The sequence below is a fragment of the Lissotriton helveticus genome, chromosome 7 (assembly GCF_964261635.1).
Source record: "Lissotriton helveticus chromosome 7, aLisHel1.1, whole genome shotgun sequence".
Taxonomy (NCBI): Eukaryota; Metazoa; Chordata; class Amphibia; order Caudata; family Salamandridae; genus Lissotriton; species Lissotriton helveticus.
The window spans coordinates 70,461,270-70,477,092 of NC_136068.1; the positions used below are offsets into that span (position 1 = coordinate 70,461,270).

Here is a 15,823-nt window from a genome sequence, read left to right on the forward strand (position 1 = left end):
TTTACATCAATAGAGTGGTAACCTTGCAAGCCAGGGTTAGTGGAAATCGACCTGCCTGACCCCCCAAAAGTGTTCAGCATCAGATGGTTACCACAGAGCAACGTTGTCCTGAGGGCACTTTTTGTTTCTGTTTAATAAGTGACTCCTTGCATATAAATTATCAATGTTTGGTGGAGAAGGTTATCATTTGTTGGCTTTTTCGTCAATCTCATTTGCTTGCTTTTTATTTGATGGCTATCTTTTCTCTTCTTGCGTTTGTCCCTCCCCTGTGACACAGCTTCTTGACCACCCTTTCAACTGGATGACATTTTCCTTCCAATGCTTACATTCGGAGACTGCTTTTCTTTTTTTTTTCCCCAGACCTCCCTGGGTGTTCATATGTTTTCTTTTTCTCTCATGCTGCTACTCAGCCCTATTGTCAAATGTCAAAAGCTTTTATATAGCGCAACAATTCACCGAAAAGGTCTCAGGGCGCTTGGCAGAGAAACGGCAATTGACCATTGCAGGGAGCAAAAAGTGGGTGAGAGGGAGATTACTTAGGAAAGAGCCAGGTTTTCAGGCTCCTGCGGAACGCTAGATGGTTAGAGAGAGACAGCAAATGGGAAGGCAATTTATTCCATAGCTGCGGTGCCAGATAGGAGAAAGCCCTGCATCCATTTCTGGAGGTACGCGCCTTAGGTTGAACAAGAAGGGACTTCGAGCTTGAACGTAAGGTTCTGGACGGTTTATACCACGCTAATTTCTTTGCCAGGTAGGTGGGGCCAGTACCATAAAGGAGTTTGTGGGTGAGAAATAGGATTTTAAACTGACATCTTTGCCGCACTGGGAGCCAGTGCAGTTTTTTTAGGCTGGGTACAGAGGCAGACCTCGGTGGTAGACCCAGTACCAACCGGGCTGCCGCATTCTGTAATATTTGGAGTTTAGTAAGCACACATTCATTGATAGACACAAACATGGCATTTCCATAATCTAGACGGCTGATAATAAGCCCCTGAACCAGAGGTTTTCTTGCCTCTAGAGGAAGCCACTTAAAGATTTTACGCAGTTGTTTAAGTATACCATCATACCATCATACCTGTACCTCTCCCTCTCCCCAACCCGCCATCCCTAATTTGCTTGACTGCTCCCTCGTGCCTCCGTTGTTCGCTGTACATCATCGCATACTGTTTTTTCGCGGCTGATATTTGAAATTAACTTTTTGGGAGGAGACTTGCTGCAATTTGCTACCAGACCTCTCCTTTCGTGCATATTTAATTTACAGTTTCAAAATAGCATCTACCATCATGAAACAGTAAATTTAAAGGAAAATAAAGAAAAAATGGGCACCACATCATGATGTATATATTCACAAATGTGGTGACACGTGCACATATATGTCATCCCATCTTTGCAACTTTTATTGTCGATTGTATTGCTGTTGCTCCTTGTCGGCAAACCAGCATTTTTTTCTTTTCTCTTTTACGAATGCAGAACCGCATTACAAAAGAGCACTGGGAAAACCAAAAGGTCTGATTACACAATTGAAATTAAAGTCCTGTTGCCTTTGCCAGTGCTAGTTTACATTTTTATACTCATGAACGACTTGTTTCCCACGAAGCGTGATACCACCTTGAGTTTCCTAGTTATACCCTACACGACTCGATTTTACACGATACTGGATAGGGCAGGTGTGTGGCTACCAGTAGTGCAGTAGGTGCAGTGGCACCGGGACACAAGATAAGCCAATTCACCACAAATAGAGGATGTTTTAGTTGTTTTACTAGAAATTGGGGGATGTGGGGCCCAGTTTCCTTGCTTGCATTACGGCCCTGGCACCCTTGCGATCCACTGTCTGTGACAGGGTTGTAGATCTGAGTTCAGAGGGGCAGTTCTCTCCCAGAACTGCCCCTCTGCTCTTTGACCTGCTGGTTAGCGTCGACAGGCTGTCGCTACCCTCGTTCCCTTGTTAACCACGGCGTGTTTATGATCAAGCCAGTTATTCGTTCCTGGTCACCTCAAACCATCCCGCTCGACATAATTGTTCTCAACCCTGCAGTCCTGGTTGGAACGCTCGACATATTGGTTTAAATATCGATTTATCGAAGGGAGACACTGATTAGACTAATACACACGTCCTTGGGTGTTGTGATGAGCATACGTGCAGCCCTTGCGATGCAGCATTTCACTCTACCAACTGCAGGAAGGGTTTGCTCTCTCCTTTCATCCTCCATAATCACAGCACAGCAGACCTCACCCCCCCCCCCCCCCTCGCACATACATAAAAGTAGCAGGTGCACATTTATTCATGTATAAATACTTTGCAAAAGAGCATTTGTACTTGTAACTTTTATTTAAAGAGTGGAAATATTTTTCCCCAAATGGAACCCTCTTCCCACACACCCCATCAACTTTGAGGGTGCTTCTTCCCCATTCCCATACTGGAAACAGATTTACGCATGCCATTCGGAGTAAAATGTGACTGTATACAGGAACTGACTCCCATGCAAATGTTTGATAATACAGGCTCCCTCTCTAGTGTTCAGTTACTTTCTAACCATAATAATACGTTTTTATTGTGTGGTTAATTATAAACCATAAAACACAGAAAGGTAAAAACAGCACAACGCGTGGAGACACAGTATTTTAGTAACCCTTACATAAAATCCAATGTGCAAAGGAAATAAGTCCACCAGCCTATATACAAGAACTTTAAAAATAAATTTGCAATTAAACACGCACCCGTAAAATAACTTTCAATTACTTCTGTCTGCGTCCTCATGCTGAAGCACTAACCCCGCCTGGGACAAAACTCTTTATTTATTTTTCCCAGTTAGTAGACACAACAAACTCTTTACAAGAGTAGGTTTTCTCACTCATAAGTTTGATAAATTGTTGCTAACCTTTGAAAACTCCCAGTTTTTTGCTTTCTGACCTTCAGTATTTTTAGACCTACATAATGTAGTATCACACGCTATAAACCGTTTAAATGGGATTAATAGTTGCAATCTATAATCGCTGCATTTTAATACAAGGCCAACTGCCTGTAGAGAACTAGGGTAAGGGGCGTTTGGTTAGTTCCAAGGGACTTGTAGGTGGAATGCGTGTGCTCTGTACATGCTGTGTGTGTGGACTGGCGTCGGCATGGATTGTACCTGTAGTGTTTTGCTGTGTGCGGACAAAAATCCATTTTGGATCCTTTTGTGTGTATTGTGGACAAGATGGAGGATTCATGAGCCTGCCAGATAGATATATAGATTGTAGGAACATTGCTTATACCCCTTGACGTGGACCAGGCTTCTGTGAACTGATGGATGGAGACAGAGGGCTCTTTGACATATACGGAAAGGGATGTATGACATTACAACGCATGCCTTTACAACGCGGTTTTTACAACGCATGCCTTTACAACGCATAGTTCTTTGGGGCGCTAGATAGTGAATAGTTTAATTTACTATTCCAACTCCAGTCCCCGTGGATAGTAGGGAAGGTGTTGGATAGTAAATTAAACCTATTCCCTATCCTAGAGCGCCCCCCAGCGCAATGCATTGTAATGGTTTGCGTTGTAAAAGTTGCGTCGTAAAGGCACTGCGTGGTAAAAGTTGCGTTGTAAAGGATGTTTCCCATAGGGAAAGTCTCTTCATTCTTCCCACAGCGGTGATACCCCTTGACCTAACAGTGTGAGGTAGCTGAGCGAAGAGCCTCTCCCTCTTTCATGCTTCTAATTTGGGTTTCCATGAAAGAACTTCCCAACCCTGCCTCCTTCCTGTTGACACTAGAGGACAAAGACTGTGGCTTGACAAGACTGGAGGGATACAAGAAATGTCTGGAAGCGCTTGAAACCGCATACATGGGTGAGCTAGCGGAATTCACATCCCTGTCAATGAAATACAGATACATACTAGGTAGACCCTCATGTCGGTAGGCCAGTGCTCTCATGGACCAGTGACTGGATCCACCCTGCAGGGTTGAGCTCCAGAGCCAGTGTCTGATTGCTGGCTTCCTTGTTGGTCGGAAAACCTTTGCTTTAAATGCTGTAGACCGCGTGAAGAAAGGAGGAGCTACCTGCTAGCGAAGGGGTCTACAGATGCCTTATGAGGTGTTGAGTCCACTGCCTGGTGACTGAGGAGCCCTGCAAGGGACTTGGATCCTCAACCTGCTGGAAGAACCAGAATCTCTTTTGAGGAAAGAGGCTAAGCTTGCTATGGAGAAAGGATGCTAATGTGCCCTGCACAAGGCTGCCCTCTAGAAGTGTGGAGTCCAGTTGTGCAGATCAGACAAAGAAGTCAAATAGGTTTAATCCAAGAAAAGTCAACTGGTGTTGGGAACCCAGAGCGAAACGCTGAAAACCTTATGCAAATCTGTGCATCACCGCCAGTGATATCTTAAATTAAGAGGCCACTCACTCAGGGCTTTGTTCCATGTTCCTGCTCATTCCTGAGAGCTGAGAACAATAATGGCCAAGAAAAAGACCAACCGCGTCTAATGGTTCACTTAGATAGCATTGTTCCCACTGTTTACATGATTACTGTTTTGGATGCTATTTAGCAAATAAGGTATTTGTGACCTAGGGCCACATCTATCAATATTGGAAATATAGATTACCTAATGTTACGCTAATCGTAATTAGGTCATCTCTATTCCTAATGTATGAACCTCCATGAGTTTGATTTAGCGATTTCTATTGGGTCGCAAATCGACCTACCTCATGAATAACTAAAATGACAGGATGGTAGCCTACTAGGGTCAGCAGACCCCATGTCCGTGATTGCTTTTAAATAAAGCAAAGTTTTTCCTTTTTAAATGCAGCCCGTTTTCCTTAAAAGAAAAGGGGTGCGTGTAAAAAAGAAAGATTAAAAATTTAATTTTCATTTTTTAAGAGCAAGCAGTGGTCCATCTGCTCTGAGAAAATGTTTGTACTACCATTCACAAAGAGTAAGGGGTCCCCTGTGGACCCCTTCCCATTTGCAAAGGGTTACCACCATCATTTGATTCAAAAGAGTCGCGTAAATACTGGATGGCTCTGGCCTCTAAAAAAGTCCTCTTACCAAATGATTAAACCAAAGCCGTTCTCTCAAGTCACCCCCTTATTGGTGATGACATTCACAAAGGTAATTTACAGTTGTAAGTTATACATGTAAGTTTACTCTTACACTTTTGAATAACTTTACTACTTTGGGCTATAAACAAAATCGGAGTGTAAACTTAATCAAAAGAATACTTGCATGTCTCCTTCCCCTGAAACAGGTGGCTGAGCCAAATTTACGAAAGTATGTTACTACTGCCAAAAAGAAACAGTCGTAATTCCAGCATCACATATGGCCAACCATACAGAATAATGAAGGCGGGGACTTAATTTAATTTAAATTTATTTCCTATGGGATTTTATTTTATTTAAAATAAGTAAAATATATAACTAAACATAATTTAAAGTAAAAAACATATCTAAACATAAAACATGTATTATTTAAGTATAAAATATTTTAACAACCTTTTTTGAATTTAAGAATTATTGTAACATTCAGTTTTATTGCTATATAATTAAACAACTTTTTTGATATGAAATACATCACTTTTAATATTTCTTAATGCAAAATAAAATTAAGATTTTTTTTCTTTAGGTGGGAATTTATTTTTAAATAGAAACTTTAGAAGAAATGTTTTTATTTCATTTAATATATTTAAATTAATGAAAGATATTGAAGAATAGCATTTTGTAGTACATTTAGGGGTCAATTCCGATTCGGGAAACTAATCCGTACGACGATTCATATTCGTAGCCGTTTCTGTACGAATCGTACAAATCCGACCGAATCGCGTAGTACGATCCATAGTTAAAAAATACGTCCTAATCATTGCAAACCGTACGAAAACAAGGTCAAATCCGTACAACATAGAGTCGCACAGTGAACCGTATGATTCGTAAACATGCCGTACGACCCGCCAAATACGATCTGGACCGGGGACCGAGAACGTGATTCATACGGAAAGCGACGAATGAGCAATTCGTACGGAGAACCACACATTCACATACGCACCGTACCCCTGCGATCATGGGGGTACGCACCGTACCCTTATGCTCTGCACCCCTACGCACCGTACACCTACACACCGTACACCTACGCTCCGTAAACCCATGCACCGTACCCCGATGTACCGTACCCCTACGCTCCGTACCCTGATGCACCGTATCAGTTCGCACCGTACCCTGCGATCATGGGGTGCACTAGCGTACCGGGGGGGGGGGGTCCGTTACGCACGCGGTTCGAGTCGAAATATGCTTTTACGGATGTTATAAAGTCCCGTCGAAAAAGAGTCGTACAGAGTGTCGTCCCGACGAATCGTACTTGCTGGTTCGTAAAAAGCTGTTTCGATCCGTACGAACGTCGCGTACTGCGTGTTCCGAATGCAATTCGTACGGAATCTTGAGTCATATGGTCTTTCAGACAATTCCTACGCAGATCTGCGTTGGGCTCGGATCGTACTTGCTCGTACGTAAGGGGACGTTGAAGGAGTACGATTCGTACGGAAAAAACGCTCCGGCGATTCGTAGGGGATTTTACCTAATCGGAATCGGCCCCTTAGTAGTACTGCTGTAACATATTAATCGTATTACAAGATTTAGAAGTGCTTTCATCGACAGCTCCATCTTAAGAGATTTCTAGTCACAACTCTCTCCATTTACCCTTTTTTCTTTCTTTTTCCTTGTTCCCCTACCCCTCACCCATTTTTCTTCCTTAAACCACACATTCTTTTTGTCTCCTGTACTTACTTTCATTTTCTCTGGTGTATCCATCGCGATCCTCTACCTTCTATCTTTTTTTTCTGTATTACCAGTGTTTCTCTCTCCTCATGTTCTTTCTACCTCTGTCTTTTCCTTTCTCTTTTCACTTCATGGCCTTCCCTTGTACCCCAATTCTCACTCTTCCTCCTCTCCCAAAGGACGACTGACCTTTAGACCCCCACACGGGGAAGGAGCATCAGGCCTGCTGATGAAAGACTAGTGAGGATGGGAAAGGGCCAAAGGTTTTTCACTGACACCCACTGCTGGTGCTGCTCCATGCTTTGGTTGCCGAATGCTAAGGCTGTCTAGTCCTGGTTCCTCTCACAGCTTTTTCATCCACCATCCTAAACTCCCTCTTCATTTATCTCACCTCTGCAGGTTCCTTTTCATCCCTACTTTTTTCCCTTTGTCACTGTTTTTCGCCTTTCTCTTCCACTTTCCTTCGCCCTTTTCTGCCGCTCTTTTGTTGTGGATCAGTCTGTTGAATAAAAAAGCAAATCCTGGTCCCCAAAAACGAGTTCTGGTGGGCCCCACCTGCAACCACTGGTTCAAATCAAGCATTGGGGAAGGATCAGTTACGTGTTAGTAAGAGCCTTATCCAAGGCATGACACGTGAACGATTCTGCCCAACACAATAGGCTGCACAGGGGTATCTGCATTGACTGAGGTCCTATGCATGTGCCATATAGCCTGTCCGGGACCTGTGTTTGCACACTGTGTTTACAGGAGGTCCATGCAGCTTGTGCCAAGAGGAAGGGACACCAAATTTTAAGCAGCCATTTGAAATGGGTTGCATTCTAACATCCCCTTTTCCATTTAAGGGAATTGTCTATTCCTGTCCATTGCCATTCCTTGGTAAGAGGCAAGAGATTCTGGGATCTCCATCCTAGGGTGAAGTGCAGGACTGGTAAATCGGTGGCCAGATCAACAAGTTTGATCATGGGTTACCAATATTGGCTTTGGAGCCATGCCACCCTTCATGGGTTGGCCTAATACTAGTGCCTGCCATCACTCTTTAATTTGCTGGCAGTGGCTTGCTTTGTCTCAGCTATCACTTAAATTCCTTAACGTAGGGGAGAGGATTTAGCCTTACGGCTAGAGCAGTCGGCCTCAAGGCTGAGTAACCGAGTTCGAGCCTCCGGAACGACGCTCAACATCCTGTGATTTGGGGTAAATCACTTATTCTCCCTGTACCTAACAAAAATGAATGTGTCCTTGTGTAACGCAACTGGCGCTTGTGTAAAGCGCTCTGATACCTGATATCCACGGGTCTAGTTTGCGCTATATAAAACTAAAAAAAAAATAGCAACGCAGCTTCAACACACTAAAGAAATATAGGCCAGGTATTAATTTGGCACTTTTGCTAAAGTATGTACCTATAAAGGAAACAATATTATTCCTGAAACAGCTGCCCTGGCCCTTGTCATGCCTTCTTGAACAAGTTAATGAGGCCTTCAAAAGTTGGCCACCACAAATTCCCCACAAGATGCTTCAGATCCAATACTGATCTTACAATATGCCAGGCCAGTATCAAATGTACGAAACTGGGAGGAAAGCCCCACAGGAGTCTTTGGACTTGGAGTTGCTCTCGACTAATCACAGAGAGCATAATTGAGCTGCTCACCTCGAGGTACATTGGACAGTGTATGCCTACCAACCCCCTGTCCCTCTTCCCCCACTACTCCGTATTGACCCCATCCACAAGCAACTGGACGTCTACTACTGTGTCATGATCTATCGAGTTTCTAACATGAACGTGGTACTATACATTGAAGTACTATTTTGCCTGTTTTCTAAAGTGGGGACTTACTCCACTTTGTCACCATCCCTGTGGTGTCTAAGGGGCAGATTTATGAAGGCCTTGCGCCGCCGGTGCGTCACTTTATTTGACGCAACGGCGACGCAAACAATGCACCCTATTTACAACGTGACGCATCTAGGAGATGCGTCACGTTGTAAAGCCCTGCGCCATAAGGAGGCGTTCCTGCGCAGGGGGGGGAGGGGTGTTCCGGCGCAGGAACGCCTCCTAAAAGTGGCTGAGTGAAATCTATGAGATTTCTCTCAGTCACTTTCAGGACAATGCTGCGTCAAAACCCTGCGCCTGCTTGAAGCAGGCGTAGGTCTTGACGCAGCATTGTGGAGATGGGGCACCCCCGAGCCTTGCTGGAGCTGCGTTGCGCTTGCGACGCAGCTCCAGCAATGCGCCACCTTTACGGCACAGATGCGTCACGCATCTGTGCCGTTTTTGCCCCATGGTGCGCCGCATTGTAAATGCGGCGCACCATGGGTGGCGGAGCAGTGGCGCAGGATGACTGGCGCATCCCTGGGGATGCGCCAGTCATCATAAATCTGCCCCCGTGTACTCTGAACTGCTCATTTGGCACAGGCTGTAATGCTGTTAAATATATAATACATACCTCCAACAAGTTTGCAGAAACACAGCCCACCAGTTCTCAGTGCTATGTGCGTGCTTTCAGAATGCTCCATCATGCAACTGATGGGAAGAGTGAGATAAGGAGGTTTCACAGTTCATTGGCCACATCAGTGCCAGCAGACCACAACTGACCCTAAAGATGGGGTGAGTGATGAAGAAGTGTGTAGTGTTAACATTCCTTTATGGCAGTATTCTCAGAGAGATCTCTAAGCTAACTACACTCACTTGACCCACACTGTAAATGGTCAATGTTGTTAGTTGGTTGATCTACAATACGAGGATCTGCAAATGGACATGCCTCTGGGGCAGCCATCTTAAGGTCAGGCTGGCAAATGAGCGCTTACAAAGCCATGTATAAAATGGATGCCGAAATGGAAAAAATAATGCATTATGTATAAATTGCATGTAGATAAAGGTGTCAATATGACAGCGTGAAGATAGTGGGTACTTTTGTAATGTAAAATAGTCCTCATTTAATCCAACGCAAGCACTCCAGGCAAGTTAAAATAATACACCAAACAACCCTTAGCTTACCTTAATTTTTGGTAAACACCCCCTCATTGCATCTCCTTATGTAGTAACAGCAGTTCTTGCAGAAAGATGTGCTATCATGTCAGACCTAAAAGGCTTGGGATGGACACAGGGGAGAACTGAAAAGATTATATCAGCTGGAAACTCAGTGAGGTCTGTGGGGCTGAAGTAGAGAGGGCAAAGAGCTTACTATATAGTTGGGGGGACCTTATCACACTCTGCTATAGAAAAGTTCGAAGAAAGTTCAGGCAAACTAGAAACCTTTCCACTACTTCTATAATATGTCATGAAGTACATTTTGCACCAATAAGAAGAAAGGAAAGGTGTTGAAACAGGGCCCTCAATGTAGAAGTGATGCAGATTCAGTGGCAGTCGCCTATCCAGAGTGCTTCAAGCTAAAATGACATATGAGACAGGGTTTAGAGAAGAAATAAACAACATGGGCATTCATTTATTAATATGCCAAAAGTAGCAAAAGTGAATGTATGTGGTTGGCAGACCACAAAGGATGCGCTCCTTTAACCTCTTCGACGCTCGTGACGGAACCGTTCCGTCACGAGCCACGGGTGGGCTGTGCTGGTGACGGAATGGTTCCGTCACGGCCGAATTCCGCGCCTGCGCTAACGTTCTAAAGAACGGGCGGGGCCGTGACGGAACCGTTCCGTCACAAGCACAGCTCACCCGCGAGCCGTGACGGAGCGGTTCCGTCACAAGCACGGAACCGCCGCGCGGCCGCCCCACCCCCTTAGCGCTGCGGCGGAATAGCCGCCACAGCGAAGGGGTTAACTTGAAACTAGTGCGTTTCTTCACTCACACATTCTAATGTTTCATTATGATTATTTTCCAAAGAACAGTTGAACCAATTAATCATGAGTTCATGAAACATAAGTTTGACGATTATATTTGTTCTTTAATCAGGTTAACATCTTTGTACAGGCAGCGGCAGCGAAAAAGGCCGCTGACGAAGTGTTTTCTTAAACCCGAAATGCATTGGACATAATTGAAAATATATTCATGATTGAAATTAATTTTTCTGCAACGCAAATGAATTGCAAACAAAGATGTTAACCTGATTAAAGAACAAATATAATCGTCAAACTTATGTTTCATGAACTCATGAGTAATTGGTTCAACTGTTCTTTGGAAAATAATCATAATGAAACATTAGAATGTGTGAGTGAAGAAACGCACTAGTTTCAAGTTAAAGGAGCGCATCCTTGGTGGTCTGCCAACCACATACATTCACATTGATCAAAAGGCTCTGTAGGACACAGAGTTACAAGGAATGCGCCAAAAAGAATTTTGTCAAAATTTCACTTTAATAGGCACGCACGGTGATAACATTGATTTGCTTCAAAGTAGCAAAAGTGACATCACACATCCTTTGACCTTAATGACATCACGGGAAGTGATATTGTATGCACGTTAACCCTGAATCTTCCCAGGAAGTAGTCACATGACCTTAATGCTGAAGTCATCTCATTAACTGACATAGCTGAAGTTCCATAATAACTACCTGATTAATACAACAATTCAACACAGACAAATGTCTATTTTAGATACAACCTATATGAGGGTGCTGCCATTATATGCCAGGGAAACATTACTCATTTCTATTTGTATTAGATGAAAAATAATCTGTTCACCTGAAGAGGATATAGTGGCACAAAACACCAAACACCAGTGGGAGCTTAAGGAACAAGTTACTTAGCTTCAGGAACGCTCTTTCTTGCGGAAACTCTACCTAACTGCAGATTCCCCAACCTGTATAGGTGTCACTCCTATGCACTGACATGGGTTCCCTTATTTCCATGCCACCAGATGCGAATCCGGACCTACCATCATCTCTTTGAGACAATTGACCTTATTTTTTTCTGTGTTCAAGGGAAATATCACCCCTCAAAAGGACAGGTTTTAAGTTTTGTGAGGACAGTGACCAACCTTGGGATCAACTCCTGTGAGTTCTGGACCGGGAACAGAACTGGGAGTGGCCCTTCAATTAGACCCTTCAATTTTGCGCCACAAAAGAAGAAGTGTGGCTCACTGGTTAGAAGCGGCAGACCCTGAAGCAGAGGTCAGGTCCGGGACCAGGGTTCAATTCCCGACGCGGCAGGGTCTTGGGCTCAATGTCCGCGGACTCGATAATTCTCGCCTCGACGCCTAATCTAACCATGGGTCCCACGCTGCAACTCTGGGCAATAGCTTGCTTAATCTCCACAACGGCCCCAACAACACTAGGATGCCTGGCTTCACCCCGGGGGTGCCCAGGATGGGCATCTCACAGGGAGAGCCAGGAAGGGTTCCACAACGTTATACTGCGCCGGGACGCCCCGTTGCTGGGGCAGCTGTGCGCTTTACAAGTATACTACATTTACATTTACAGAGTCTTCTGGTGCTTGGCGACATAGTTTTGTCTTGAGGTCTCATATGGCCTTTGGGGGTCATTGATGCACAGTCACTAAAGGCCTTAGAGTCGTGGTCCGACCACAGGCAAACCTGATTATGATCTGTCACAGACATTTGTTTGACAGTCCTTATAAGGCATAAAACCTGGCATTTTGAGAGGTGACTCTTCCCTTGCACACAGACAAAACATGTCTTGGTGTGAACCTGGGCTTCTATGGGAATTCACAAGGGCATATTATCAAGCCCATTATCGCCGCTTTCGCTGCAGTTTCCTGCCGCTAAAGCGGCGATAATTTTAACGCCGTTCTTGATAATATGCCCCTAATTGATTTGCCCAGAATCACAGGATGTTAAGCATCGTTGCCGAGACTCGAACCGGGTTCCCCCAGCTTCAAAGCTGACTGCTCTAGCCCTAAGGCTACATCCTCTCCCCTTTAGCACCTTTGTGACATGAACCAAGCATTCAAGAAGAACTAACAAATAAAGCAATGGCAAAGTCAAGTGTTCAAAATGATTTTTATAAAATATAGACAACTGAAGTTAAAAAAATAAGAGAGCTTAAACAGTACTGCTTTTTAACAGAAATGTGTCTTTAATGTATTCTTATATAATTGAACAGCAGCAACTCTAGCAGGAGGACACATTTTCTGAGAAAATACAATTTTTCATGACTTATTAGAAGGTTATTATAGCTAATTGCTACAGGTCAAAGGGAAAGAAGAGAACTAACTACCTTAATTCAGGGAGATATGCTGAAGAATTAACCAGACACTCTAGAGTAAGCATCACCGGTGCAAGTCTGAGGTCACAAACTTGTCCGTATTGACCTCCCGAGAGGCAGGATTATCCTGAAGGTGGTCCTCAAATGCTCCAACATTTTCTTGCTCACATTTCCTTTCCAGCCAGCGGTGTAGCTTTTGAGAGGGGTCTCTGGGGTTGGTAGGTATAGTTTCGCTCAACAATGTGGATAGCCTTACTCCGCGCATTAGGGCCTTCTGCGAGAAGGTGGTTAATTGTTTGGCCTCTGTGGGTAACAAGGTGTCCTAATGTAGTGAGTAATCTTTCTCAATGTGCTTTTAGGGACTCCTGCTCAGCCAATGGTTGAGCAGTCTTGTTCGGCTGGGTAAAGCCCTGAATGGCTGTGTGGGTAAGCATTACATTCTGTGGAGAAGTGTGGCTCAATGGTTAGAGTGGCAGACCCTGATGCAGAGGTCTAGCCCGGGACCAGGGTTCAATTCCCCGCCTCGGCAGGTCTTGAGCTCAAAAATTCCACTGACCTGATAATTCTCGCCTCGGTGCCTATTCCAATCATGGGTCCCACTCTGCAACTCTGGGCAATAGCTTGCTTAATCTCCACAACGGCCCCCACAACGCTAAGGATGCCTGGCCTCTACCTTGGGGGTGCCCAGGAGTGGACACCTCACAGGGAAAGCCAGGATGGGTTCCACAGCGGTATTCGTACAAGTGCCTTGAGACCCTTGCAGGTGAGTAGTGCGCTATACAAGTATCAATTTACATTTTACCCCATATTAGGGGAGACCCATTCTCCAGCCTTGGCAGGTTTGCTGGTGCTGAAGAGATTCACTAACAGCAGCTTAGCCTAGCTTAAGCGTCAGAGAAGAGAGCCTTGTTCGGGGTGAGCGTCAGGATTTCGCATGTCATCAGCAAGGCATGGAGAATTGGTCAGTGGGCTTGTCAGCAGGGCGTTTGTCAGAAAAGTAACTTGCACCCTTTGTGGTTTGGTGGAGGGGAGCTTTTTAAATTTACAGTATCTGTAGTATGTACAACATAGGAATGTGTTTTGGTGGGGTCTTGTTCAATGCTTGGAAGTCATGTTTGCAAGTTTTCAGGTTCAACATGGGTGTTTTCTGGCTGGGGTGAAGTGGATGGCGAGGGCATTTTCAGCTGGGTGGAAGGGACTTTAATTTGTTGTGGTTGTTACATTATGGTTTTCAGGATTCACACTGGGGCGATGCAGAGCTCTAATGAGCCAGATCTTGAATGGTAGGGTGAGTAGGAGTTGGTGTTTTATCAAATGGGGTTTTGTGAGCCTTACTAAGTACACAGCGAAGATCCCAATATCTGTGGGTTCTGCTGTAGAGGGACACTTGCTGGGCATTGTAAAAGGGAGTCAAGTCAGTAGGACGGTGCACAGTCTTGTTTAGCAGTGTCGCAGAGGGAGTTGTTTGTTGGAATGGGTGATGGCTCACTTCCTTAGTAACTTTCCCCCAGATGCATCAAGCCTTCTTTTTGCGATTCCTTATTAGCGAAAAATAAGGATTCGCTAATAAGGAATAGCAAAATGCTATGCATGAAGAACTCGCGTAAAAAATAGCGATTACTTAAAATTCCTTAATTGCGACTCACAAATTGCGAATCGCAATTAAGGAATACCTCCCCATTCATTCCTATGGGCCTAGAGGCCCATAGGAATCGCAAATTGAGAATGCAATTTCAAGGGTGTAGGGGTGTCCAAAGAACACCCTGTTGCACCCCTGAAATTAATCTGTGCACATATGATGCGCACACATGAAACTTTGAAAAATGCACAAAAGTGCATTTTTCTAAGTTTTTGCAAATTACCATGAAGTTCAACTTCATGGTAATTTGCTCCCCCTATTAGCGAAATCGCTAATTTTTTTTACTTTGTTGCATTGCATTTGAGGAATCTCAATTTGGGATTCCTTAAATGCAATCGCAATTTAAGGAATCTCAATTTAGAGATTCCTTAAATTGCGATTTTTGCATTTGAGATTATGCATCCCAAATGCAAAAATACCGGTCGCAAAGGGGCAGATTCTGAGAATCTGCCCCTTTGCGACCTGATTTTCCTTTGATGCATCTGGGCCTTTGTCAGTACTGTTGTTTTGTACTATTGTACTGTGGCGGATCCTGCGGTTGGTTTCTTGCTGTGGACATAGAGCTTTTTTATTGCTTTCTTGAAGGGTGGCATATCTATTATTAGCAGGGTAGTGGTGAGTATTTTTCAGCAGCATGGCAAAGTCTTTTTCAGCAGGGTGGAGAAGTTGTTAGGCAGAGTAGCCAGAGTCTTTTTATTAGGTGCTATTGTTCCAGACAGGACAGGGGGTGTTGACCACCTAGGGTTATTTTTTCCAGAGCGTTGGCCGAGCGGCAACAGGTGTTGGGACTCTAAGAGTTGATGTGCCCGGACTTAATATAAAGCACGCTGGCGAGCTTCTCACACACGCTCCTGTACAGCCACCAGCACTTGTCATCATTCCAGGACATATCCGCAGAGAGGGTAACGCAGTCTTCATTACCCACATTGTCCGGCTGGCTCCGGGGCCAAAACCTAGAAAAGAAAAAGTTGTACAGACACTGACTTGTTCAAAACTTTTCCTCTATGACCACACTTTCTACATGCAATGAGACAGGAATGTGATGAGGATGGTGTAAGGTACACAAATAAATGTGCTTCAAAGACAGGAATTACAGCTGTGTCTCAGTGTGCATGTTGTGGAACAATATGGTGACACCATGACACAGCACCTTGGTCAGTTCTGATCAGAAACACTGTTGGAGATCTTTCGGTTATTTGACAACCAACGCGTATAGATCAATCAATGTGAGTTGGTGGGCATTGGTTGAGGAAGTAAGTGGTGGGACAGGTAAATCTGCAGAAACATTAATGTTTAGATACTTCCTGAACTGCATAAAAGGGGAGTACAATC

General features: G+C 44.4%; 1 protein-coding gene across 1 annotated transcript in view; it reads right to left on the minus strand.

The window, feature by feature from the left end:
* Positions 1 to 12,628: 12,628 nt before the first annotated feature.
* Positions 12,629 to 15,823, minus strand: part of LOC144768085 (uncharacterized) — a 113,674-nt gene continuing 110,479 nt past the window's right edge. Inside the window, exon 6 of the mRNA XM_078651472.1 lies at positions 12,629 to 15,444. Within this exon, the coding sequence (XP_078507598.1) occupies positions 15,282 to 15,444 (163 nt within the window). The 3' untranslated portion in view covers positions 12,629 to 15,281. The remainder of the gene's footprint in view (positions 15,445 to 15,823) is intronic.